The sequence below is a fragment of the Sitodiplosis mosellana genome, unplaced genomic scaffold, assembly GCF_009176505.1.
Source record: "Sitodiplosis mosellana isolate CC-2019 unplaced genomic scaffold, AAFC_SMos_1.0 Smas_scaffold_6191, whole genome shotgun sequence".
Lineage (NCBI taxonomy): Eukaryota > Metazoa > Arthropoda > Insecta > Diptera > Cecidomyiidae > Sitodiplosis > Sitodiplosis mosellana.
In genome coordinates this window covers 4571687-4599082 of record NW_022601432.1, presented here as the reverse complement: position 1 = coordinate 4599082, position 27396 = coordinate 4571687, and the positions used below count along the sequence as shown (strand labels likewise).

Genomic DNA, 27396 nt, shown 5'->3' with positions numbered 1-27396 from the left:
GTTTGTGTGAGGACTTGCTTTGATGACATCGAAAGCGCCACACACTTGTGTACAAACTAAATAGTGAAAACGGACACTTTGTATGTAAGAAATGCTCAACACTCTTGATTTATTACCATTTTTTATATGATCTTGTAATTAAAAGCGATAAACTATTGATTGAAGATTCAAGTCTTTAATGGCATGCGGAAAATTCCTGGAGAAATGAATGAATGGTTGCTAACATTAGAGAAAATGTTACCTTGATAATTATTTGTTAATTACAATCAAGCATTTCTAATGTGATGATTCAACATTTCAATTCCAAATGTTAAATTCGAATTTCAAGCATTTAATTTGAACTATTCGGATATCAAATGCCCAATTATTCCGATTTGAATCGAGTTAGCCGACACATTAGCTCACATACAAAATGACATTTTCACTTCCGGATTGTGCAAAGGGAAAAACCACACGCAAATGAATGAATAATAAATAGTATGAAAACAAATCCAATGACAACGAACCAACCAAAGCACAATGTGTAAATAAAAACCAAAAATCGATGTGAAAGATATGGCGAAATTAAAACGATGAAGGCCAAATCAAATTTTGAATTGTGTTAAAAATGAAAAGAAATTCAATGGTAATGGATAAAATGGTGGTTGTGGGTGAAAAAAAAATCGTTTGTTTTCTTTGATTTGTTCAGAATGCATAGTTTCAAAACCAAAAGTTGGACTGGTGAAGATGAATAGAACCGAATCTCGTATAAAATATTTAAAACTATGTTTATGATGATTTAATTGAATGATCTAAGTTATGCGACGTAAACAAACGAATAAGTTTGCTTGAGTCAATTGAATTGATGACGAAAAATGAAGAAAAATATGGATGAAAAGAGTGCAATGAGAACGGTTCTCATGGCAATGAAGGAAAATAAGTAGAAAAAGGTAAAAAAAAAAAAAAATTGGTGAAATCATTCCCATTAAAAAGTCGGCAGAAAACAATTTGACAAAACTAGACTATTCACAAGGGATACAAAAACCAAATTTTGAAATGAAACCAAAATCTGTTCAGACATCATCTGATGCACAACAATCATGTTTTACATTATTTGAGTGATGTTTGCTTAAAATTTGAGAGAAAATTTCATTTCTATACAGTGATTACTGGGTAAAAATTGAATTGAAATTAACGTTTTGTTGTAATTGCAAAGAGACAGGGGCAAACAAGATATATAGAAATGAGAGGTAAATAAAGATTGTTTTGTTTTGGGTAGAAGAAGAAGGAAAACAACGGCAAACAAACTTTGCTAAAAACGATAAAGAAATACACACGGAAAATATAAAAAAAAAATCACTCAAATGAATGGACAAAGGATGGACTGTGTTCAGTCCAGCAATTAAAAGACACTATGTCACAATAGAAAGAAATAAACCCACAAAAAAAGAACGCTTCATTCACTAATCGAACATTGACGTCACTCTAATGACATATGTTCAAATGCATTCCACTCAACAATTCGATTAACCTAATTTAATCGTTTCTGACTCACCATCAGGATTCTCTTTTTCTGATTTTTTTTTGTTTCGTTTTGGTTTTGTTTTTGCGTTATTGCCAATATCGCAATTCAATTTGGGAGATTTATTGTATTCAATCGGAATTTTGTTCGAATTTAATCGATTTTTTTTTTGGTTCGAAGTAAAATTCAATGAAAAATGAGAGAGAGAAAAAAAAGAAGGAATTTTGCATTAATTATATTGTTCATTTGTTGTCAAAATGCTTGAAGAAGAAAGAATGAAATGGCACATTGTGAGTGAACCTCACAAATCTTGAATTGACGTTGGACAGACAGAAAGATATTGATATATCGAAATATAGTCGCTAGATTGGTTCTTCATCGTGCAATAGAGATCGATTCAATAATGGTGGTCTTACCTCCGTAGTTGCCGCGTGGGTGATCGCGATCACATTCCGCTTCAGAGATTTCATTACTTTCGTTTGAAACGTTGAGACTTTGGTCACGGTCACGGTCACCACGTGGTGTATCGTGATTACGTGGCGGTGGTGCTGGTGGCTCTGGTGATCCATTTATCGGCAGATTTCGAGTTGAACCTATTTGAGATGAGAGTAGGTATGGTAAGATTTTACTCAAGTCACATATGGTCTATGGCTTTAAAGAGTCAAAAGGCTTGAAATTTGATGATTTTGAAGCTAAAAATTTTCAATTTCCTATTGAAGTCACATGGCTAAGTGACAAACTTCAGTTGTTGTTTTTTTTTACTTAACTACGACTTTTTCAACACTTTTCCTATAATTTCGTACTTGATTTCGCTGAAAATGTAATTTTTTCCAATTAAAAGTAAATATTTTTGAACACCCACCGACACTACGACGGCCGACTGAGCCGCGAGAGCCATAGTGATCATATGGCGCGCCATAGTTTCCGCCATATTGAGATCCGTATTGATCATCTTCAGGAGCACAATTGGCTGGATCATCGTATTCAGGACCGCCACCGTACAATGAGCCACCTTGTGAGTTGACACGTGTGTATCGTCGCTGCAAAACGAAAAATTGCGTGAATTTCTATTTTCATCCAAATTTTCAAAGAAGAGAGAAAAAATCAACAAATAAAATCCACAATTGGAACTTACGTATTGATCCTCTTCAGCGCAATTAGCTGGATCATCATATTCTGGAGCCGGTGAATAGATTGAACTTTGACCACCTTGGCTATTCTTTCGGGCATATCGATTCTGGTGTGGTGAATAAAAAGATTCGATTTTAGTAAGATTTTGCAGGTCGAAAAATGTCTTTCAAACAGACAACAATGCCTTATCCTTGCTGTCAAGTTATCCACTTACCATTGATTGCGATCCAGATCGCGAATGCATGTGTGCATTGGATGGGCCAGTTCCCATGGTTCCTGTATGGCCTGGTGTAGCTGTACCGTTTTGATGCGGGAATGTTTGGAAGTTCATGGCTTTGGTCGGGTCCATTTCTTCACGGAAGCCAAGCAAATGGAATGTTGCGTACGGGCAAATTTCATCTTCCATGCCTTTTATTTCGAGTGGAGCAAGGGGGAAAACAATGCAACAACAAAATGATTAGACCGATTCCATCGAATAAAAAAAAACAGTTTCACGCATTTCATCGTCCGTTGAGAAGATTGATTTAAAAGTAATTAATCGGCAGATTTAATGATTTGATATTATTCAATTCCAAAAAGCTCCAGGTAGTTTTCCATTCGGTTTCGATGACAACACAATCAAAATTGATTTAAATGCATTTTTTTCTCGTCTTTTTTTCTGTTGGTGTTCGATTCCGATTGATTTACACGTGGTTCCATGCAATTTAGTAAAGTGATGCCCGATGATATCCATTCACGCGACGGGATTTTTTTTTTACTTTGTACAAACACAAATGCAAAAAAACAACAACAACACACACGAATGAGCAAGCAAAATGGTCAAATGGATGAACATGTTTTTGATATGAATTGAAATATTTATGTAGTGTCAGTGTAGATGTGAGTGTGATTGAACTTTTGGAATTTTCAATTTAAATGAAGAAGTAAAAAAAAGTATACAAATGAACGGACAAAATGATGAATGATATAAATGTTGGATGGAGGAGAAAGAGACGAAAAAAAAACGATCCGTTGATTCGTTAACCTCTGTCTGGTTTTTCACTCGACACACAGCTGAGATTCGATTGATTGACAACAAAATTTAATTGTATCCGTTTCGATTCCTTACCCCAGAACACGCGTGTTCGTTCTCGTTTTTTGTTTCCTTCGCATTTTATTTTTGTTTGTTAATGTGTCCCAAAATAATCAATATTTTCATTGGCAAACCATAACCGAACTGAATGAAAATGAAAATAATGACTCAAACCACACACACGCACAAACTCACACAATCTGAACGAAACAAAAAAAAAAGTTGAATTGAAACCAAATGAAACTCAATACATGGAAAATATATGAAAAATATACGCTGAATGTAAAACACAAATTGAATGATAAATTTAGCAACAACAACAAAAAAAGTGAAAATGATATTGCCAATTAATTTCTTTTTTCAAACTTAAAACAATGAAAAGTCAAATAAATAAGGAGAAAAATGAAAAAAAATTATAATAAAAAATGGAACACATACGGAACACAGTTCTACCTGGCGGATGAGCATGGTAGCAGTCATCGTTGTTATGATAATGTCTTCGTGGCACTGGTGGCGCTTTCAATTCTTCATACAATGGACGACGCGGATCCCATGTCGAATGATTTGATCTCATGCTACGGCCTACATTGATTGGTTTTTCGTTTACAAGGATTTTTGTTTTTAGGACAAATGATTATATCAAATGATTCGTGGTTTTGCATGATGTTTTCATTAAAACCAAATAAATACGAAATAATATGGTTTTTCTTATACCAAAAACTAATATATATTCTAAACAAATAACATATCTAAATAAAATTGCAATTTGAATGGTAATTGGTATGCATGTATGTATGTGTATATGAATAAATCAATATGATGATGAATGATATGCGAAAACATCAAATTTTACTGGACTGGCCAGTTTGGAATTTTGGATCGAAAAAAAAAACAACAACCACAACAAATAAATAAAAGGCGTTTGATGCAGTTTTTAAGTGTCATTCGGTTCAGTAAAACAGTTTGACGGTGTATAAATGTGTTTTGTTTAATTTGAGTGTTTTTTTTTTTAAAAAAAACCTTTTTAAATTTTGAGTCAAATTTTTTGGTGATGATCCATGAGTATTTAGATATTCAGCAATGTGTTTTTTTTATATTCTTTTTATGCCAAATGTACGCGGTGCTTGTTGTGTAAATCACAAAATTTGGAATTTTTCGCAGTCACCTAGATAAGAACAAATTTCGATTCTGGCCAAATCATGTTAAAAAAAAATTGTTGTACTGAACGTGTGGATGATGAAACACAATGAAGACCGACAATCACAAAATGAATGATTCACATGCATTATCTACGTATACTGGGACCTAAGCTGTTTTTGTTCTTCGAATGAATTTGTCTTCGAAAATCTTTTTATTCGAAGGATTTTTCTTCTTTTACTGTTTTCTTTTCTTTCTTTTTGGAAATTGTTCAAATTGCGTTGCCTTATTGTAAATCTCAAATGACGAAAATACGCGCGATAGCATCATCTGCTGATGCTTGTTTCTCAGCTATTTCATTGTGACGCTTTATTTCAAAAAATAAAGCCGTTTTTTATTGGTCACGCTTTGAAAAAAAATGGCAATAGCCCTGAAAATACCAGCTAAAATAATGAAAAATGTATGCCTCAATAAGCGGCAGCGAGCGAATACTTACTGATAACAGTGCCTCGTTTGATGCGGTCACAGGTGTTGTAGTTGGATCCGGGTACGGGTGGTAATTTACGATTTGGCGGCGCAATATAGCCCAATTCATCACGTAAATCTGGTCGTCGTTTGTCTAACGTAGCGCCTGGTCCCATTGACTGATTGTAAACTACATCGTCTATAATTAATTAATTGTCCCAGCGAAAGAGAATTGTTATTAAGATGCTTTTGTTACCAGTCACTCAGATAGTGTACGTGTGTTTGTTTGTTTTTTTTTCTCGTTTGTTTTCGGAATTCTCATCTCGAATACAATTTGGATTCGAATTTTTTTTTTCCTTTGAATTTTGTTTTCGTTCGGACTTTGCTTTGTTTTTCTCCAAAGCCTGTATATTTGTTTTGTCAATTGTCTATGTTTCGTTTTTTTTTGTTTCATTACGATTAGTAGTGTGTTTCGAAGAAAAAAAGAAAATTTCACTCGTTTTAAGCGAGAGAAAAAAGAGAACCAATCGAAAATCCAAGTAAACTTAATGTACACAAAGAATTTTCTAGCTTATTTGTGACTAAAATTGAGTAAATAATTCAAAATGCAACAAAATATTGCCTCAAAAACAAAACCGAAATGTCTAGCACAAACTAAATTGAAATCCAAACAGAAAAATGAAACAAAAAATGGGAATGGCGACCATAACGCCTCGGACGGACAGCATACTCTAATAAAATACTGTAATAGAAACATAGAAGTATGCTTTCCGTCCGGGGCGTTATGATCGATACTCAAAAATGGGATTAATAACCAAACCAAAACACATAGCGGTAAATAAAATAAAATTACTTTCCAAAAGTGGCACATTCGATGCTAAAATGTTAAGCTTTTTTCCACAAAATCAAACCTAATGAGCAAATTACTTTCATTTATTCTTTTTTGGTTCGATTTCGAGTTATTGTGGAAAGAATGTTCGCTTTATCGAACGAATCTTTAATTTTTTATATTTTGAACCAATTTATTAGTACTCCATCTAAGGAGTTAAGAAGGAGGTTATTTAGTAGTAAAAAAAATGTGTTGAAAAGCGTGTATCAAAGCGAATTTTCATTGCAAAAGCTTGACAGTTTCATATCGAATCGTGGCGCATTCACAAGCAAATTCTTAATTTTTTTTTTCTTCTGCAAAAACGTGTAAATGTGCGAAAACTGAAACTATTTTAACGATAAGTACATAAAAATGAACAAAACTATGAGCGATGTGCTTGTGTGTCATAAAAATTGAAAAGAAACCGAGTCATAATGGGAACTGATAAGGGTGTAAAATGTGTAATGGCAAAAATGGAAGTGATAAACTAACAACCGATATCGAAATGAAATCAAAGTGATTTTTATAGACACATGGAGTGAGATATTCGGTGGTTGGAGGAGAGGGGAGAGTAAGTAAAAAGAATGTGACAATTGTTGAGAGCTGAGCGTGGCTGAAGATGTGTATGGTGTGTTTTACAAGTGAAGAAAATCAAAACAAAGCTTCAAATGTCGTAAATGAAAGTCGAGCAACGGTTCGAAAATTGTACACAATTCAATGCAATTTAATCCCATTTCGGGGAGCGTTTTTCGCCGTTGCGCTCTTTCAAAAATGATTTTTAATGCCAATATGGTTGGTGTGAAATATATGCTTGCTTTGGAATGGCACGTGCATAGTAAAAATATCAACAATAAAAAACAACAAACGTGATATGATTTCGAAGGCGGGCTTCGTGATTTTTATGTGTTTTGCGTGTTTTTTTTTTGGTGTTGCACATATCCCGGAGCGTGTATTAATGGCTTTGTGAGAGAGCGTGTGATTCTTTTTTTTTTTGTTATGGTGATAATGAAAAGCATCTTACTTTTAATATACAATTCTTAAATAGTTATTTTTTGTTCAAGATTTAATCTAATGGAATTAGACAAAAAGTTACATTCTAACTACGAAGTGAAGAAACAAAGAGCCAAACCAAATGGAAAACGATAAAATAAAAGCTAATAAAAACGAAACTCCAAACCCAAATGCTGCACAAATCGATTGCAAAGAATGTGTGAGTGGTGCACATCTGGTGGTCATTATGTTGTCCCCAATGCTCCATTCTGTTACCCATTCTTTTTGCAATCGAAGTACATTTCAATCGAATTAGAAGGGGAGAAAGAAAACTACAGTAAGTACATAAAACACAATCGATTCATCTAAAATGATACAAGTGAAAACAGGAACAAAAAAGAACCCAAGAAGCAATTGGCTGATTTTATATAATTCAATTTGAAATTTGCGAGCGGCAAAGCCATTTGAAAGCTGTGTGCGATTAAGCATGATGCATCCGCACGTCCAACTACGATATATGATTGCAAAAATCAGCCATGTTAGTTTCGAAAAAGATATGATACAAAAACGAAAATGACCTTGAACCACATTTGAAACAATGTCATTCCATTGGAAAATCAAAAGAAACGAAAACACTCTTCGTCTGGATCGAAAATGAACGAGAGTGTAAACGAAAATAAAAAAAAAACATAAAACAATGACAAATCAAATATTGAAGGAGCAACCATAAAAATTAACGTTAGTTCAATGGGCGATCTGAGTCAAATCAATTGAGACAATCATGACAATCCGTCTCCTATAAATGCAATTTAATTCAGTCGCCCATTTTTGTTTCAAGTTCATTTAATATAAAAACAAATTAAAACAAAATGTTTGCGTGTCTGTCTACGAAGCTCTGTGCCAGAATATGCTAGTTTTTCATTTGTTTTGAATGTTTGTAGTCGTTTCATAGGAAAAAAAAAACAATCGAATCGTTGCTAGTCCATGGAATGGAATTGAACTTGAGATGATAGTTTTTTCTCGATTAAGTGACGTTAAATATCCATTTGAACCTACAGTATACATCCTTTTGTCCATTTCGCATGTCAACACGTCGTCGAGTTAGAGCGATACAAATGACTAGAATGCCGACGATAATCACAATCATTGCGATCATTGGAACCATTACGTTGAGATTGAGCCAGTCGCTCATCCATGGTGGCAAATAAATCGGATGGCCATTGCTGTCAAAACGATGAACACTATCCAACGGTGGTGCCAATGTACCTATTTTTATCAATTACAAACCCATTCGGATCCATTCGGTCCAACCACCACGTGTCCATTCGATTGTTTTTCCCGACATTCGTTTTTGATTGAACAACGCATTCGAAACAAATTCAGCGATTCGTTCATATTTTTGAAATTTTTTTTGTTTCAATACGATTTTTTTTTTCATTGAAACCGACACATAAGTTATGACAGACATTCATAAAGGCACAGAGTTCGCATGATAATTGGTTTTTTTTTTGGTCATCAAAAAACAAATAAACATTTCAAAAATAAAAAAAAGAACACAGTGAAAGGGGAAGAGAAAGAGAGAGAAAGAAAAAAAAAACGACGGCAGTTAGTAAAAAACAGATTTGTTGAAAGTACCTTTGTGATGATTGCCCTTGCTACGCAGTATACAGATAACAACAATCGCAATAATAATTACTACGATGGCGCATATAACTGGTACCACGAGATTCATATTCGACAGAATGATGCGTATGGTTTCCTCAGCAGTGAGATCAGGAATATCGCGTGAGGGTGCAATCGTCCCTGTAACAACCACAATTTACGAAAAGAACGAACCAAAAAGCCATTTTTTGTTTATATTTCATTTGAATTTTTGTTGTGTTTTGTTTTGCTAATAAACATAAATTTGAACAAAAAAAAAACACATGTTTTCTTCCATTTTCTATTGGAACATGGTTTAAATCGGAATATTAAACTGTTTTTTTTTTAATCAATATAATCATTTTTATTTGTTTTTGTTTAACGTTTTTTTTTTTGGTTTTTTGTAACGAGAGTTTGATTTCGTATTTAAAAAATTGAATTAATTGCTGAAAGCGAAAAAAATAAAGAAAATCAAATGGGAACGGAATTAATCCATAGATTAAAAAAGAGAAAAGACATAGAGAAAGAGAGAATAAAAATTGTTGATTCATTTGGTAAAATTTGTGTGTGTTTTGTTGTCTTGTTTGTTTTCATCAGAGAAAGAAGCGAAAAATGAAAAGAAAGATATTTATCTATGTCGAAACGAAAAGAAAAAATCGCAAGTAAGAAAAGGATTCATATGGATGAGACGGATGCAAAATGAATTCAAAATGTAAAAAATATTGGATTATTATTTGTTGTTATTAAAAATTGAATCAGCTGTGTTTTTTTTTGTTGTTGTTGCATGAGGGGTAGGAATAATTCAGAGAATATGATTTGAGAACAAGTGTGATTAGTGTTTTTCATTGGAGTCGAACGAAAAGTTTATTTAAAAATGAAAATTTGCCAGAAAAAAATCAATGAAAACATACATGAGGATATGAGATGACTTGAAACATAACCGAAAAAAATCCATGATTTGCTAAAAACGATGAGGTGATTGGAACGTTGTTAACCTCTCAAAAAAAAAAATCAATTAAAAAAAAGACAAACGGGTTTGATGCATATGGAATATGATGAATGATGATTTGAATGTTTAGAGAATGACTGAACAGAAGTAAACAATTTAATTGAAAAAAGATTTAAATGCAAAAAAAGACAAAAAAGAATCGTTATTGTTCCGCTAATTCGAAATGATGTGGATCATCATATTTTTCTTCCAAAAAAAAATGATGGGTCCCTATTTTTTACGAACGAAAATTGACTTTTAAAATTTAGTCGAGTTTTTCTGCTTTTGTTTTCATTTTTCATTGTTTTTCTTTCGTTTTTTTTTTGTTTTGTTTATTGGTAAATAAAAATGATTTCTATTGTTGTTTGAATTGAGCCGAATTACGAAAATCGAACGGAAAATCTAAGAACATCAATTGACCGATTATTCAAATGAATGATAACAAATAAACGTATATACGAAAAATGAAATAATATTGATGTTGAGCTTATTGATTCATTGTCAGATAGCAATTGTAGGTTGTTTCAGGGACTCAGAATCACTGTCTGAGTGTGATATCAAATTTAGCTCCCACTTATAAATTAAATACTTTACATTCATTTAGTTGCAAAAAAAGTTGTTCTTTTTTTTCTGGTTTTCATAAACATAAATATAAGGAAAAATTCAACTGAATAGTTTTTTGATAAAATTGAAACAAAAAACAATATTTGTTGAATAACATACACATTTCTTAAACATATCGACAGACATTCTTCGTTTTTTTTTTCTGTACACTCTTTTGCTGTTCGCAAAGAAAACAGTTGAGTGGACTAAGTTGGTGTGTTTGTGTCTATGGTGGACTAATTGGTGTCTGTATAAATATATTTGGCGGCTATTGAAAGAGTGTGGGCATAATTGAATTTCGGTGGAAACATGGTCTAAAAGCTACACATTTAGTTTAGCCTCGGAAAAATTGAAATATCTACGGTTTTTTGTTGTTCGTGGAATAGGTGCGAAAATTCTACCATTTGATTTCTACAAAATAAACACAACAATTGAGTTCCAAATCAGAAAAAAAAATGCCTCAATTTGATTGAGTGTTTGAATGAATGTGTATGTGATTCAACTTGGTCATAAAATGGAACGAAACAAAAGAGAACACAGTCAAAGGACCATGAATGTAAAACAAAAACACATTTAAATTGCATGTTGATTATAAATGGGCTTATATGATGATATCGAAAAAAGACAATGAAACTCAAGAATGGCGTAAAAAAATCAAACGCAGAATTGGCGACAAATCATGAAACAAAATGGATGTTAAAAAAGGCAGTTTAAACTTAAAACTTCTAAGATAAATGGCATCAACTAAAGAATAATAACAACAACGAAAGAAAAAAAAAACATGTAAATGGATTGGTGTTTTAATGTTTGGTGTTTCTACTGTGTGTGTGTGTGTGTGTAAATGTTGGATGGTGGTGAATTCTTGATACCTGGCTGAGGAAACTTATGTGTGGGGGAGAATGAAACCAATTTTTGTTTTTCTTCTGGGGGGATATTGAAAATTAAACGAAAATTTCTGCTAAAAATGGCAAAAGACTTGAATGAAACACAAACCGGCCCGCGAAAAATTAAACCAAAAAGAAAAGCAAAGAAATTTGTTCAAGCTACAAAATGAATCAACTGAAGAGAAAACCGGGGAAACGAAGATCTGGGCCGGTTATTCGACTGATTATTTACATAACGAAAAATCAAATCAAACAAATAAAAATGATTCTGTTTTTAATTTTGCATACTTTTTTTTTGGTGAAGCTGTGATTGAGCGCACAGTTTTTGTTTCTGTCTCTAAATTACTCAGGATTTTATACAGATTAAATACAAATTCTACAATTGAAGTGATCTCGTAAGCGATTGCAGCGCAATTTGTGTAATGTGTTTTTGGGCAAATGCTGTGCACGCTTCGGAGATCATCATCGAGTTGCATTCGTATTTTCAGGCGAGCTCAATCAACATTTCATCAAGACCGATACCGATATTCAATTTCTCACTGTAATACGAATGCAGTTTTAAACAGCGATTTGTACAAAGAAAATTTCGTGTGTTTTTTTTTCTCTCTTTTTGGGAAGAACGTGGTACCAATGCATATTCATTTATGTTCTGCATACGTTTGTCATGAGCAATTTTTCTTTGTTTGTTGAAAAATGTACGAGAAAACAGCGCATGTCCATAAATGGGCGATTTTGTGAACATTTCGTTCCAATTTGCAATTTTCGATTGCCATTTAATTTCAACCGCGAGAGCTGCAGTTTACCTCGAGTACATTTTTCAACTATACAAATTGTATTTTGAACAGAAAGCAAATACCTCCGGTCACGGTCAATGTGGCAAATTCATACTCAGCTACTGTGAAACCGGCGCTATTGTGAGCTGTAATTCGAACATTGTACCATGTGGCTGGTTCTAAATCGAGCACCACAAAATTACCGCCGGGTTTCACATTATTCGAAATTTGATTCCATTCAATGTGATCCCTGAAATGATGCAACCATTTAGTGAATGTGGCGCATTTTGAATGGTTTTTACAAAATCGAACAGGTTTTGGTGTGAAATATACTTTTTCTTGTGTTCAACAACGAAATGTGACATTCGGCAGCTGCCATCCTTCCATGTGGGTAGATGCAATGTCACCGAATTCGATGATGGCTCAATGAATTTGGAATTCTCTGGCATTATTGGTTTCGATCCTTTGGTCCGTGTGTTCAAAATGTCTGAGGCTTCGCCGGCACCAATGCTGGTTGATAAAAAAGGAAAATTATTCAATCAAGTCAAGAAAAAAATATTCAAATTTAGTTGAAAGAAACAAAAAATTCAAAAAAAAAAGATTTTCAACAAATATCTGATTAATGTTTATGGAAAATCTTCCTACCTGTTATATCCAGTAGCATAGACTTGATAACGTGAGCCACAGAACAGACTTTCGATTGTGTATTTCTGTGCATCAACAGCCACTTCAACTGTTTCCCAGTCACCAAACTCCGGTTTGTAGTGCAATGTGTAACCATGAATTGGTGCTGAGTCCATTTCATGTGGTTTCAATTTCAGTGTTAGTGAATCAGTCGTTGTTGCGGTCAATGTCACTTGCGGTGATTGTGGTGGAGCTGAAAAAGGATTTAAATTAGTATATGGTCATAATCATAATTGAAGACCACTTCATATAATTAAATGACTGTAAATAATACCTAAAACCGTCAATTTGTGTGTTATTGAGTCTTTGGCAATTGAATTCTCTGCAACGCATGTATAATCACCGGCATCTTGTCGAATAACATCTTTGATGAAGAGTGTTCCTTGTGCAAGAATTCGCATACGTTCATTTGGTACGAAATCGGCGCCTTTTACCTGCAATTTCAAAAAGAAAATTTTGATTTTAGTCTTCGCTTTCGATTCATGCAATCGATAATTTGATTTTAGAAAGACTGTAATGATACGCACCTTCCATGTGATATTTGGTGTGGGTGAACCGACAGCGAGACAAGGTAATTTGGCATCTTCTTTGAATGTGGCAATGAATGTGTCATCGAATGAGGCAATTTTGGCCGGTACTTTATCGCTCGGTATGGAAATAACGCTCTTTGACTGTTGTCCTTCGCCAATATTTGTGCTGGCTGTCACCCAGAACTCGTATGGTTTGTTCATCTCAAGACCGGATGCTTCGAAGCTCATTTGATATGCTGGCACTTTTTCCTTCTTTGGTTCGGCTTCGCTTCCTTCTTCGCGCGAGTAAACAGTATATTGTGAAATGATTCCGTTTGGTTGTGTCGGTGGTCGCCATGATACCAAAATTGCTTGTGCACCATATACCAAAGCCTTGACAGCAGTTGGAGCCTCAGGAACTGTGAAAGAGTGAGAAAATTCATTAAATTATTTTTCAAAGAAAAAAAAACCCCTTTTTTTAATTTGATTCCAACTTACCATCCTGTTCTGTTTGACAATGAATTGGAGAACTTCGTACACCGTCACCGCCGGTTGTTGTGGCCAACACTTGCATCGTATAATTCGTGTACTTTTTCAAGCCGTGCAAAACCGTATCGCTGGAGGCAGTTTTCTTATAATTTTTGTTCTTGTCATCGTACCACAGTTCGCTTGGTGCATAAACCACTTTGTATCCTTTGATAAGACCGTTGGCCGATTCAAGCGGTGGACTGACCCATGACACGCGAATCGTTTGTGAGGTGAGCGTTGTGCACATTGTATCGCTTGGCGGTTGGTCTGGTGTACCTTCAGCAGTGTATTGTTTTTCTTCGTCACTCATTGGACCGGCACCAACTTTATTGTACGCTTGAATGATAACCGAGTATTGTGTGTACGTTTTCAAATTTGTCAATTCCAAACTGTATTCTTTGCCCTCTTCCATTGAGTATTTCACTTCTTCGAAATAGTATGAACTGTTCGAGCTGGACAATTTGTAGCCAACGTAGTATCCCAAAATTTCACCATTCCAATCGGAACGTGGTGGTGCTTTCCATGTAACGCGCAACGATGTCTGTGAAGTGGGTTCGACTTTGATGTTTTGAGGTTTGCCCGATGGAGCCTCTTCGGCAGTGATGATTGGAACGACTTCCGATGAATCGGATACACCAATTTCATTCTCAGCAACGATGCGGAAATTGTATGTGGTGGCTGGACTCAATTGTTGCACTTGAGCTTCGTTTGTATGACCCGGCACAATGACTCGATCAACATCATGTTCCCATGAACCGCGAGACGTTTTAAATTCAATGATATAACGTTTGAGTGGTGAATTGCCATCGTATGGTTTGGCCCAGCTCAATTGCACTGTTCGACCCGATTTATCCAAGACTTTCAAAGCGTATGGCATTTCTGGCACTTCTTGAATGATCATGTTGATGCTAGCATCGTCACTACCGAATGCATTTGTGGCAACACAGGTGAACAAAGCCGAATCCGTGCGTTCAGTGCGTTTGATTGACAGTGAGGACATAACACCGGTGGCCAGAATCTCTTCGCGAATTGTGTATCGATTGTCGGTTTTTGGGTCCAAACGCATGTTATTCATATTCCATAAGATGCCAATTGGTTTTTCGCCCTTTGCTTCGCATTGCAAAACAGCCGGTTCACCACGACGAGCAGTTTGATTTCGTAGTTTTTCAGCAAATTCCGGTGGAGCCTGGACACTGATCAAAATCACCGCACTCAAACCAGATCCAATGCCATTGATCGCCTCGCACAAATAGTATCCTTCGTTATTTTTCTGAATGTTGTTGATGTACAAAGTTCCCTCATCCACACGAATGTTATCGTTTGCCTTCATGTCCTTGTATTCACCAGGAGTATCACCTGAAATTGATGGAAATTCATTTTATTGTCGTGTTTTTGTGGGAAATAATTGGGTTTGGTGTAAGAGTTGAATACTTACCAACAGCTTTCTTCCAAACAATTTGTGGCTTCGGGAAACCATCGGATTTGCATTCCACCTTGGCATTTGAACCTTGAGCAAAGGCCTTGTCGGTTGGCTCCAAAATCCATCTTGGTGGTACTGTTCAAGTGATTCAATTGGAAAAATTGCAACGAATTAGTCATCATATTCATTTTTTTTTAAATGCATTTAATTCACGATTCAACAACATTTTGAACTCCTTTTATATTTGAATATTTCTTTTGTAACTGAATATCGCTTGCTTTTTGTCATTTATTAATATTATTTACTCAATTGAAAAAGACGATTCTTTTTCAAGCATTTAACATTAATTTTTTTTTTAAATGAATGCGAACCAGTTACAATGGACAATTCAAATATAAAAACTCGAATCAGAATTTGAATTTTGGTTTGATTTTTTTACCTAAACCAATCCTAAACCAGTCTTGATATGAAAAAAAAATATTTAACATTCCTTTTTGATATTTTTTTTTAAATTTCAAATGAAATTGTTGAAATTCAAATTCTGTTTCGATTAAATGAAGGAATTATGAGAAAAGTGGCAGATACATCAGATTTTGAACCCAATAATGACGAAATGGAACAATTTTGTTCATATCATTTTTTTTTAATGCGAAAAATTCAATTTCATGTGGAAAAATTCAAAAAAAAATTAGAACAAAAATTTAAAAAACAAATTCTCAATCAGAACCGAAAATTGAGTTATATTCGTCCAATTCTGAGTGAATATCTGATGATTTCAGCACATTTTTTTCATAAAACCTTCTTTCGGAAGTTGATTCTACATAAAAGAACAAAATCATGTAAAAGTGAAAAATTTGGAGTGATTTTTCGTAATTTGTTTTTTTTTGCGATTTAAATCGTTGTGCAAATGCGAATGCATCCAAATCATTTGCTTTTACTTAAACACAAACCATGCAATAGCTACAAAATTATAAGCAACAAAAAGCCCAAATAAACTGAAATGAAATGTGTTAGGAGAAATAATAAAGAAAATGAAATTGTTAGAAACCAAACCAAAGTGAAAGGCCACATCAATATCGAGAATCAGAAAGATAGAGTCTTTCGTTTGTATCAATATTTTACACTTTCTGATGTTTCGATACGGTGTTTTAGCATGCAAAAGAAAATTAAATACTCAACCAAAGTCAAAATCAAGAAACTAAAGAGAATAAGTAAGGAAATTGGGAGTGGAAGGGGTTTGGGAAAGGAATGGATGATATTCTGGACGATCTGTTTGGTGTGAGCGTGTGTAGCGTTACGATTGTTATGGATATTTTTCTTTTCAATTTCGAAATGGCTTTGATCACTTGAGTCGGCAAGCAACTGTGTGTATGTGTCGTTTCATTTCCTCTCTCTCTCTCTCTCTCTCTCTCTCTCTCTCTCTCTCTCTCTCTCTTTCAAAATGCAATCAATTCGAATGCATCAAATGTATGTGAATGTAAAACAATGATGATCATTGTGTGACTTAGCAAATGTATCGGCTGTGTTTTTGTTATCGTTTCAAAATGTGCGGCATACAAATGTGATCGAATTGCATGGTATGCGACTGCGTATGAAAACATGATTGTCGACGTGCAATTATTTGATCGATGAATCAACATTTCAAATGTTTTGTTAGACTTAAAATAAACTCATTCAAATTAAAAGCAATGTGTGATGAAATGAAAACGGAATTGTTAAAGGATTTTAAAATCATAAGAAAATATGGACTGGATGATTGTTGGTGGATTTGATAAATGCGAAAACCTCGACGGAGATGAAAACAACATCAATTTGGTGGAAAAAAATTCGATTCAATTCCGGCCATTCTGACCCATTTTTGATGACCACGAACGCTTTTGAATGGCACCATTGATTCGATATGATTTTCAGTGTTCGGCTTCGATTGAATTAAATTTTTCGGAAAATATCTCTGTTTGCAGTTTCATCAACAAAATGGCTTTGGACATGAAGATAGGCATCGCTAAAGTGAAGATAAAGTTTTTAAAACCGAATATTTTCGCGCCTCGGAATCGATTCTAAAACCTCCGATGACATGAAAATTGTTGTTTTTATGGTAAAACGATGGAAAACTTTTGAATTTTGAAGATTTTGGCAAAACAAAAATTTAAAGGTTTTCTAGTACGAGAGTACTTCTTCCTTTGCGCAAAATTGAAGCTTATTCTTCTAAAAGAATCCTCGATGGCGTCAGGGAACGAAAAAATACGGCTCCATTCACAGAGTTTTGATTATGGGACACACTGAGCAACAGTTCGATTGCTTGGTTCGATCGAAAGGAAAAGGATAAATAAAAACCGAAATCAAACTATAGTAGACCAGAGTGATTCGAAACGATGAAAAGTTGAATTTCAATCAAAAGTTTATGTGTTGACATGAAAACTTTGCGTTATTCGTCGTTCGCATTGGAATATTCGGAAAAAATTTGCCAATTCAACTGTTCTACGTTCAAATAAATTATATCACAAACAAAATAAAACTAATGAAAAAAAAGAGAAACTAAAAAAACAACAAACAAACAAAATGGTTGGTTCAGCGAGTTTAAGCGACATTTTTGAAGCGCGTATTTTTTGCGTGTGAAAGAGACTGAGTGAAAATTGAATGAGCAAACACAAACCCCGTATAGACAGTGTTGTTGTAATGCTTGCACGCCCGGCTACATTCGATCCGATGCAACTATAGTTTCCCGAATGTGCACCGGAAACGGAATCGATGTTCAGCGAACTGCTTCGTTTGCCATGCATCAGTATTGTGACACCGTCAATATATGTGATCGGTTCATCGTTGAAGTACCACGTGATGTTGTATGGAAAGTCACCGTGCACCACTGCACAAGTCAATTGAAAATAATCGCCCAAATGTAATGGCTCATCGGAAATGCCAAATGGTGCTAGTTTTGGTGGTACTGTAAACAAAATGAGAACACATTCGTTTGAAATGCGCATCGAAGTGCTTATTGTATTTGTGATCGATCGGCCATAATGACACGCGTTTGTATCACTTGAATTATAGTGTTTGTGTGTGTGTGTGAGAGAGAGTGTGTGTTTAATGTGTATGCCAACCCTTTTGTCTATTTCACCAATTGGCACTTATGTGTTTATTCGAATCACCCATGAAAATCGAAGCAGAAATATTGGGATGAAGAAATTCTAAACAAAGTAGCAAATTATAAACTAGAAATAAAAAGCCAAACCAAAAACACCAAATAAAATATGTAACAAACGAAACCAAAACGGAAAACGAAAGAAAAAATTAAGAAGAGAAAGTAAAATTTTCGAACCATTGACAACGAGTGCCACACTGTGATTCGTAATTCCGGCTGCGTTTTTTCCAAAACATGAATAATTTCCCGCATGATAATCACGAATCGATTCAATCGTTAAGACACTGCTTCGTGAGCCCATTTTCGAGATGAGCAACTCAGTATTGCCCTCAATGATGCGATCATTGAATTTCCAGTAGATTGAAATGGGCAAATCACCGTGCATTATTGAGCATTGCACCGAGAAATAATCACCGGGGTAGAATGCATCCGAACCGGGTGAGAATGGAGTGATTTTCGGCAATACTGGAAATCAAGTCAATTTTTTCTTTTCTTTCATTTCATTTTCATTAATATATAAAGTGAATTTGAATATTTGACGCAATTTCATTTCGCAATCATGTTAAAATGTGTTGAATTTCACAGTTCACAAGAGAAATGTGGAGGAAGACTGAGAAGCAGAAGAATCGAGACCATTTCAAACAGATTTCCATAACAATAGAAGAATCAGTGTGGGAGTTTGGGACGACTGCTTAAAGAATAAATTGAAACCACTTATACTATGGACATAGGACGTTTCAAGAACGATTCTAGAAAGCCTGTAGAAAAATAGAGACAACGGTCGAAACACACCGATCACTTTAAGTTCAGTTGTATAGTTTGTGCTGCCCGCCCCGTTCTTCCCATGACATGTGTATTGACCAGCGTGATGTCCGTTAACGCTATCGATGGTGAGAACGCTGGTACGTTTGCCCAATTTCGAAATACTTACATCCATGTCAGGTGTTATGGGTTGATTGTTATACGTCCAAAAAATGTTCAATGGTAAATCACCATCGGAAATTGCGCATGTAATCGATAGGAATTGATCCATGTGAGCCGGCTTATCGCCCAACGCGAATGGAACGATCACTGGCATAACTGATGTTGAAGGAGAAAACCATAATTGTTTCATGAAAATCAGAATATGGAAGGCAGACTGACCATTTGATGGTTTTTTTTTTTCATCGAAAGCTCTGGAGCAAACGACTTCAAGTGTTGAATTCATTGATCGAAGAAAAAATTCGCGAATTTAAACTTTTTTCCGAGTCAAATGTGTATTGAAACCATTTTTCCATACGCAATAAATCATTTCATGGATGAAAATCAAATGCAAGGATAGTTTGGGATGGGATAAAATGAGAAATAAACATAAACTACACGAAAAGAATCAGCCGTTTTGATTGTTGCCTAGTAGTACCATTGACGATAAGTTCAGCGGTGAAATTGACCATTGTAGCACTGAATTGACCGTTGTAGTTTGATGCGCGACACGTAAAGTTACCCACATGTTGGTCAGTGACTGAGTCAATGGTTAGAACGGAATTTCGTTTGCCCATTTTGGCCGTTGTGATGCCAGCCACTTCGCTGACCGGTCGACCATTGTACAGCCACCGAAACTCGATTGGTAGATCGCCCGAAGTCACTAAGCATTGCACACTAGCCGAATCGCCGAAATTCGATGGCTCTTCACCGAAATCGAAATGAGCGATTTTTGGTGGCACTTTTTTTTTGGATATAAACAAAATTTGGATGGTTAAGAATTCACTAAACATATGGAAAATAGTAAGAATTTAATTGTTAACTTAATCAACAAAAAAAAGTAATTGTTTCGACAGATGCACTCTTTTCTCGCCATTCTAAATACCATTAACGATGAGTTGCGAAGTGTAATTAATCGATGCTGCTTGATTAGATGCTTCGCAAGTGTATAGCCCCGCATGTTTTCCCGTCACCGAATCGATATTAAGCACCGAATTGCGATTGCCCAATTTCACCGTTGTGATGCCAGCAAATTCTTTGACGGGCCGATTATTGAAAAACCATTTAAAGGAAATTGGCATATCGCCAGTTGTGACAAGACATGCAACACTAGCCGAATCAGCGAAATTCGATGGCTCTTCACCAAAGTCGAATGGAGCGATTTTTGGTGGCACTACAATTGATTCAAATGAAACCGATTAATTTAACGATGGAGAAAAAAAATGTGTCGATCGAGGGATAGGGACAAGGTTACAATATAATGAAGAAAAAGCCATAAAAATTTAAACAAAAATTTGTAGAATGCTGGTTCTTCTTTTCTTTATACCCTTAACAATCAATTCGGCGGTATAGTTCAAAGAATTAGCGCTGTTCGATGATTCACAGGTATATTGACCGCTGTGCTTTCCCGTTACGGAATCAATATTCAACACCGAATTTCGATTGCCCAATTTCACCGTTGTTATTCCCGAGTACTCTTTCACTGGGCGTCCATTGAAATACCATTTGAAATCAATGGGCAAATCGCCGGACGTTACCAAACACTGTACACTAGCCGAATCGCCAAAATTGGACGGTTTATCGCCGAAATTGAAATGAGCAATTGATGGCGGAACTGTATGTTGTTGTCAGGTCAATGTGTGGGTGTTGTTGAACGAATGGAAAACACAAAATATTGGAATATTATTGAAAATAAGATGAAAGAAAAGAGAGCATAAAGTTCCCAGAAAGAATGAAAAGAAATCATTTTTGATGAAGAAAATCCGCCAAAATAAAACCGAACAACATTTACTCGAGCTAAAATGTTAAAATTAGGATTTCGCCTCCTCATTTACCATTAACAATTAGAGCAGCGCTGTAACGATCGATTCCTGCCTCATTTTGAACCATACAGGTATAGTTACCCATATGCTTACCACTGACCGCGTCAATGGTTAATGCATACGTTCGTTTGCCTAATTTTACCGTTGAAATGCCAAATATCTCCGAAACGGGCCGTTCATTGAACAACCACTTGAATTCAATGGGAAAATCACCCGATGTTACCAAACACTGAACACTAGCCGAATCACCGGAATTTGATGGTTCATTGCCAAAGTCGAATGGTGCTATTTTCGGTGTTACTGTTCGTCAAAATGTTCGAAAAAAAAATTGTTCATTTTAATGCGGCCACACTTAGGAAACGATGATTTATTTTTTGGGATGGGATTTCTGGATATAAAAACAATAGACTAATACACGAACGGTAACAATATTCGAAGCTTAATAACAAAGATAACATCATTGGTCATTCTAACCATTGACCATCAACTCTGAAGTAAATTCAACCGATGCTGCTTGATTCTGGACTCGACAGGTGTAGTTACCCCTGTGTGCTGCTTTCAGAGCATCAATTGTCAGTGCGCTGATGCGTTTACCTCGTTTTTCCGTTAAAATATCTTGATTTGGCTCAATCGGAACGCGATTTAACAGCCAAATGAAATTAATGGGTAAATCACCGCCAGACACGGTACACGTTACTGAAACGGTCTCATCATAATTCATTGCTTCGTCGCCGAACGAAAATGGAACTATCTTTGGCGGCACTGTTTGATTCAAGTTATGAAAGAGGTTTGATCAAAAAATAAGGTTCATTTGAAGAGTAATCAATCGAAAAAGAAAATTAACCGAAAATTAATTCTAGTGTTTAGTTGGTCCCTAGTATTTGTGAATTAATTGGAATCAATTGTTCACGAAGATTGTATTGAGTTGTATGTTGTGTGTATATTTACAAAGGGAATAAAAAAAAGAAGGAATGAATATGTTAAAATACTAAACAGAAACGAAATAACGGACTACGGAGAAATGCACAAACAACAATCAAAAAGAAACTTAATCGTAACATTCGACGTTGTGAATTGTGCTTGTGTGCACAAATAAGCTAACCATTCACAATTAATTCGGATGAATGCGCAACGATGCCAGCTGCATTTTCAGCATTGCAACTATAATTTCCAGCATGTTTTGCTTTCAACGATTCAATCATCAAGACATTGATGCGTTTGCCACGAGTTTCCGTTAAAATTTCATGCCACGATTCAATTTCACCGCCATTCAATGTCCATCGCACATTTATGGGTAGATCACCGCCGGATATTGTGCACGAAATGGACACTGGTTCATCCTGATTCATGGGCTCATCACCAAAGGAAAACGGGGTGATTTTTGGCGGTACTATGTATTAAAAACATTTCCGAGAAAAAAAAAATGATAAAACTTCGTACAAATGATCCAAACAGTGGGTGGAAGGGAAACAGAGGGAGGAAATCAAACAGAAGAAAAATCATCTAAAACTAAACAATTTGTTACTTTGCCATTCACACAGAACAACTTAAGCCGACTTTTTCGTCAAAGTAACACAAACCATTGACCGAAAGAAGAGCCGAATGTTCAGATAGGCCGGCAGTATTTTTGGCCCGGCACGAATACAGTCCAGCATGGTGACCGGACACCGATTCAATCGACAGCACATGAATACGCTTTCCAATTTTTGACAATGACACATCATGCATTTGCTCAATGGATTGATTGTTCAGCAGCCATGTTATAGTCATTGGTAAATCACCGCCCAATATTGTGCACTGAACCGATGCCGGTTCACCGAAATTCAATGGTTCTTCACCAAAATCGAACGGCGATATTTTCGGCGGCACTAAATTCCCATTGCCAATCAGATCAGAATCGCATAACATAAACGTCGATGGAATAACATAAACATTTTTTTTTTGGGGGGTTAAAGGATGATAAAAATACATAAACTAGAATTTAAAACCATTGAAATAGCATCCTTTTCAACTGATGAAACACAAATATTCCTAATCATTTCAACACATAACTAAAACTAGCAAAATGCCATGTGACAACCCACACAAAGAGAGTGAATAGTTATCACAGTTACAACACACGAACCGATAACAATGAGCGGTGCTGTAAACTCAGCCGTGCCAGCTCGATTTTTTCCAAAACATGTATAGTTTCCACGATGGTCTGCCTTAACCGATTCGATTGATAGTACATGGATTCGTTTGCCAATTTTTGCCGTCGTTACTTCCAAATGCGGTGGAATTTTGATGCCGTTCAACATCCATTGAACAGTCATTGGCAAATCACCGCCAGATATCGTACACTGTACCGATGCCGATTCGCCGAATTTTAATGGCTCGTCGCCAAATGAAAACGTCGCTATTTTCGGTGGTTCTAATCAAACGATACATAAAACCACATGAACATATTTTCACCGCTAACAAATTGTATTCAAACAAAATCCTGTGAACCAAACGAATTGCCGTATCTATTTTATCCTCAAAGTACATTCAAATTGCCGCAAGCATTGCGCGCCGTTTCAGTTTTGACTGTATGAGTTTTGATTTTTTTTCTTGGAAAATGAATGGTGCTTGTCATGGAATTCACATCATTACATGCATTTTGAATTTGATATGCAGAGTTTTTTTTATTGAGATTAGTTGAGTGTCGATTCAAGTGCATTTTGTGAATGTTGCCATTTGATCGATGTTGCGTTAGTGAATTGATTCAAGTAAGAGTAGTAGAAGCGTATTGAAAGTGAAAATGGATTTTAGTCGACGCACGACATGTGCTCACATTCTTTTTTTTATTTAAATTTGCTCGATGCAAAACGATGTGCTTTTGACCTGGATGAGTTTTTTTTTTGATTTCAACTACTACTGTGTGTATATGTGAAAATATGTTATTCTAATGATATTCGAAGCCAGTTTTAGAAATTGAATCGGTTGCTATTCGACTCGATTCCATTGTTTGTTAAAATGTCAATCAAATTGAATATTTAAACTTAGTTTTGAGGTTACACTTTGCCGCTTATACATCTCATTTACCATTCACTGTGATATTCGTTGAATAGCTGGATGAGCCTACATTGTTCGTAGCCATGCATGTGTATGTGCCGCTATGCGAAGCGGTCGCATTTGATATCGACAGCAGGCTTGATTTATCCGAAATGCGTTTTGTATTGATTTGAATGTCACGTGAATCGTCAAAACCGCGAAAATTCCATTTGATGACGATTGGCTTATCACCCTTGGATATTTGACAAAATAGATTGAATGCATCGCCAACATTGACAATCTCATCGTAGGAAAATGGTATAATCGACGGTATAACTATGGGAAATGAAATTGAATATGAATTCAAAGCACCGAATTTCAAAGCGCGCAAATCGATAGTTTAATGAGGTTGAAAACTTAGAGAAAAGGACATAAAAATAATAATTAAATCAAATGAAAACCAAATCTTTCTAAATTCTATCTGCCAAGCGAAGGATATTTTCTTTTTCTATTAACCATTGACGTAAAGATGTGCTGTGTAGTTGACTTTTCCTGCTTTGTTCTCCACAACACACTGATAATCGCCACTGTTTTGATCTTTAACCGATGGTATTGTTAGCAAACTGATGCGATCTCCGATTTTATTTGTTAGCACGCCCAAATGCGAGAACATTGGACGCGCATTGTGCAGCCACTTGATCGTTAGTGGCAAATCACCTTTCGATGCGTGACACGTCAACTGTACACTGTCACCCGAATTGGCCTCCTCTTCGAATGCGAACGGGTGAATGTGTGGTAAAACTGGCACAGAACAATCGTAGAGGAGATTTATTTGTTTTGAATGTGAGAAGTAACGGAAGAACGAAAGAAAAATGAAACAATAGTGATGCAAAAATCCCAAGCAGCAACGAAAATAACGACAATGAAATCAACATATTTTAGCATTATGTTGATATTTTCCACGCATTGAACCAATATGTGGATCAATTTCAATTACAAATTATGGAGAACATTGGCCGCCATACACGATCGAATTTAACCACTTTCCATCTGGAGGAATGCATTTATGGGCAATGACGAAAAAAAAAATCACATTCGAGCAAAATGGACCTGTATCAGATTTCCTTCTTATCGAACACGGAAGATTTCCTCTGATCATTTCGGACTTTCTTCCAAACATTTTGTCGACCCAATTTGGGAATCAACAATCGGCCCAAAATGGACATTTTGTTACGACCAAATTTTTCGTTTTGTAAACACACCGTCTAATTTAGGCGAATTATTCCCAAAGAGTGTACTGAGTTGAATGTTGTGTATATATTTACAAAGGGAATTAAAAAAAAGAAGGGATGAAAATGTTGAAATACCAAACAGAAACGAAATAAAGGACTACGGAGAAATGCACAAACAACAATCAAAAAGAAACTTAATCGTAACAATCGACGTTGTGAAATGTGTTTGTGTCACAAATAAGCTAACCATTGACCATCAACTCTGAAGTAAATTCAAACAATCCAGCATCATTTTGAACTCTACAGGTGTAGTTTCCTCGATGTGCTGCTTTCAATGAGTCAATCATTAGGACACTAATGCGTTTGCCACGTTTTTCCGTTAAAATCTCCTGATTAGGCTCAATTGGAACGCGATTCAACAACCAGATAAAATTAATTGGCAAATCACCACCGGACACAGTACACGTCGCTGAGACAGTCTCATCGTAGTTCAATGCTTCGTCGCTGAACGAAAACGGTATGATTTTCGGTGGCACTACGCAATCGATTTTTGAAATACATTGAAATGTTATTCAATATTTAACGCAAGTATTTTGTTTTAGTTGATTCGATTTTATTTTTTGTAATAATTTGATGCAGTCGACTTGAGCAATAAAAAAGTCACCTTGAAGCCGACGTAGATCTCCTTATTCTATAATAAGAAGAAGATGATCTCTATAGACCACCATTTTGATTTCGATAATGGGACAGGATTTTGGATGTGTCTAAATAAATCATCAAGAATGCGAAAGCAAACACAACACAATATTATAATTATTCAATTGACCCAATGCTCTAACCATTAACAATCAATTGTGATGTATATTCAACCGAACCAGCCGGATAATTCGATAAAGCTGCGGCGCATGTATAATTTCCAGAATTCTCGGCCGTTACGGATGGTATGGTCAAAAAGCTGGATCGATCGCCCAATTTCGATGTGAGAATGTTTAAATGGGCAAACAATGGGTTGTCATTGAATAGCCATTTGATTTTTAACGGTAAATCACCTTTGGCTACGTGACAACTTATTTGAACGCTATCGCCAAAATTCACATTACCATCAAATGCAAACGGATTGATGTGAGGTAAAACTATGATAAAAACGAATAATTGTCATGGATTATGATGGATTGAACGGAAGAGGTGTTTGTTTGGAAAATTAATTTAAATCAAAATGTTCACAAATCTAAACAAAAAACGACAGCAAGTTGTTGTTGTTGATCGCTTGAAAATAGCGATTTCTCTCGCATTGGTTGAGGGTGTGTTAGAAAACAAACCGTTAACTTGCAACTCGGCTGAATGCTCAGCGGTTCCGGCTTGATTGTTTGCAATGCACTTGAATACGCCACGATGTATTCCTTCCACGCTATTGATATTCAATGAACTGGTTCGTTGATTTAGTTTTACGATTGTGATACCATTTTCGCCGGACACAAGTGGCGATGAATTTAAAACCCAGCGAATATCAATCGGTAGATCGCCCTTGTTCGCCATACATTGAATTCCAACACTATCGCCAGTGTTAGTTGGTTCATCACCAAGCAATGAATCAAATGGCATAATTTGTGGTGGAACTAGATCGATTATCGAAGAATAAAATTTCGTGAAACACAAAGAGAAAAAGTGAGAGCAGAAAAAAAAATTGCCACCGAAACTTGTCCAGATTCATGGAATGAGGAAGAATAAACAAGACCGAGAACAAAAAACAAAAATCTAGGATTAATACAACAAAGAGACAACAAAGCACGTATGAACACAAAGGATCGCGCTTTTTTCATTCGCTGCGCTACTATTTTGTTGAAGTTGTACCGTTAACGCTGAGCTCAGACGCATATGTATCGGAACCGGCCATATTTTCTGCGATGCATTTGATCACACCGCGATGCTCTTTTTCCACCGATGCAATATTCAAAACGCTCGATTTGGCTGACAACTTGTTAATGGTGATGCCATTCTCACCCGTAATGATGGGTTCATTGTTCAATGTCCAT

At 35.7% G+C, this 27396-nt stretch overlaps 1 protein-coding gene across 45 annotated transcripts in view; it reads right to left on the bottom strand.

Moving 5' to 3' along the window:
• LOC129576772 (cell adhesion molecule Dscam2) overlaps nucleotides 1–27396 on the bottom strand; it is a 77862-nt gene that overhangs the window by 2983 nt on the left and 47483 nt on the right. For 6 of the 45 annotated variants that reach the window (XM_055462432.1, XM_055462430.1, XM_055462428.1 and 3 more), the window contains 15 exons: nucleotides 24183–24467; nucleotides 15210–15329; nucleotides 13745–15130; nucleotides 13265–13665; nucleotides 13012–13171; nucleotides 12699–12930; nucleotides 12387–12563; nucleotides 12137–12303; nucleotides 8800–8967; nucleotides 5338–5505; nucleotides 4143–4286; nucleotides 2847–3040; nucleotides 2637–2738; nucleotides 2364–2541; nucleotides 1918–2094 (listed from right to left, as the gene is read on the bottom strand). In XM_055462432.1, coding sequence (XP_055318407.1) covers nucleotides 1918–2094; nucleotides 2364–2541; nucleotides 2637–2738; nucleotides 2847–3040; nucleotides 4143–4286; nucleotides 5338–5505; nucleotides 8800–8967; nucleotides 12137–12303; nucleotides 12387–12563; nucleotides 12699–12930; nucleotides 13012–13171; nucleotides 13265–13665; nucleotides 13745–15130; nucleotides 15210–15329; nucleotides 24183–24467 — 4059 coding nt within the window. Of the gene's footprint in view, nucleotides 1–1534; nucleotides 1553–1917; nucleotides 2095–2363; nucleotides 2542–2636; nucleotides 2739–2846; nucleotides 3041–4142; nucleotides 4287–5337; nucleotides 5506–8220; nucleotides 8431–8799; nucleotides 8968–12136; nucleotides 12304–12386; nucleotides 12564–12698; nucleotides 12931–13011; nucleotides 13172–13264; nucleotides 13666–13744; nucleotides 15131–15209; nucleotides 15330–17847; nucleotides 18136–19125; nucleotides 19414–19732; nucleotides 20036–20179; nucleotides 20468–21128; nucleotides 21417–21590; nucleotides 21879–24182; nucleotides 24468–24647; nucleotides 24933–25610; nucleotides 25899–27396 lie in introns of all 45 variants that reach the window. The other 39 variants (XM_055462402.1, XM_055462405.1, XM_055462403.1 and 36 more) reach the window with 20 other exon arrangements.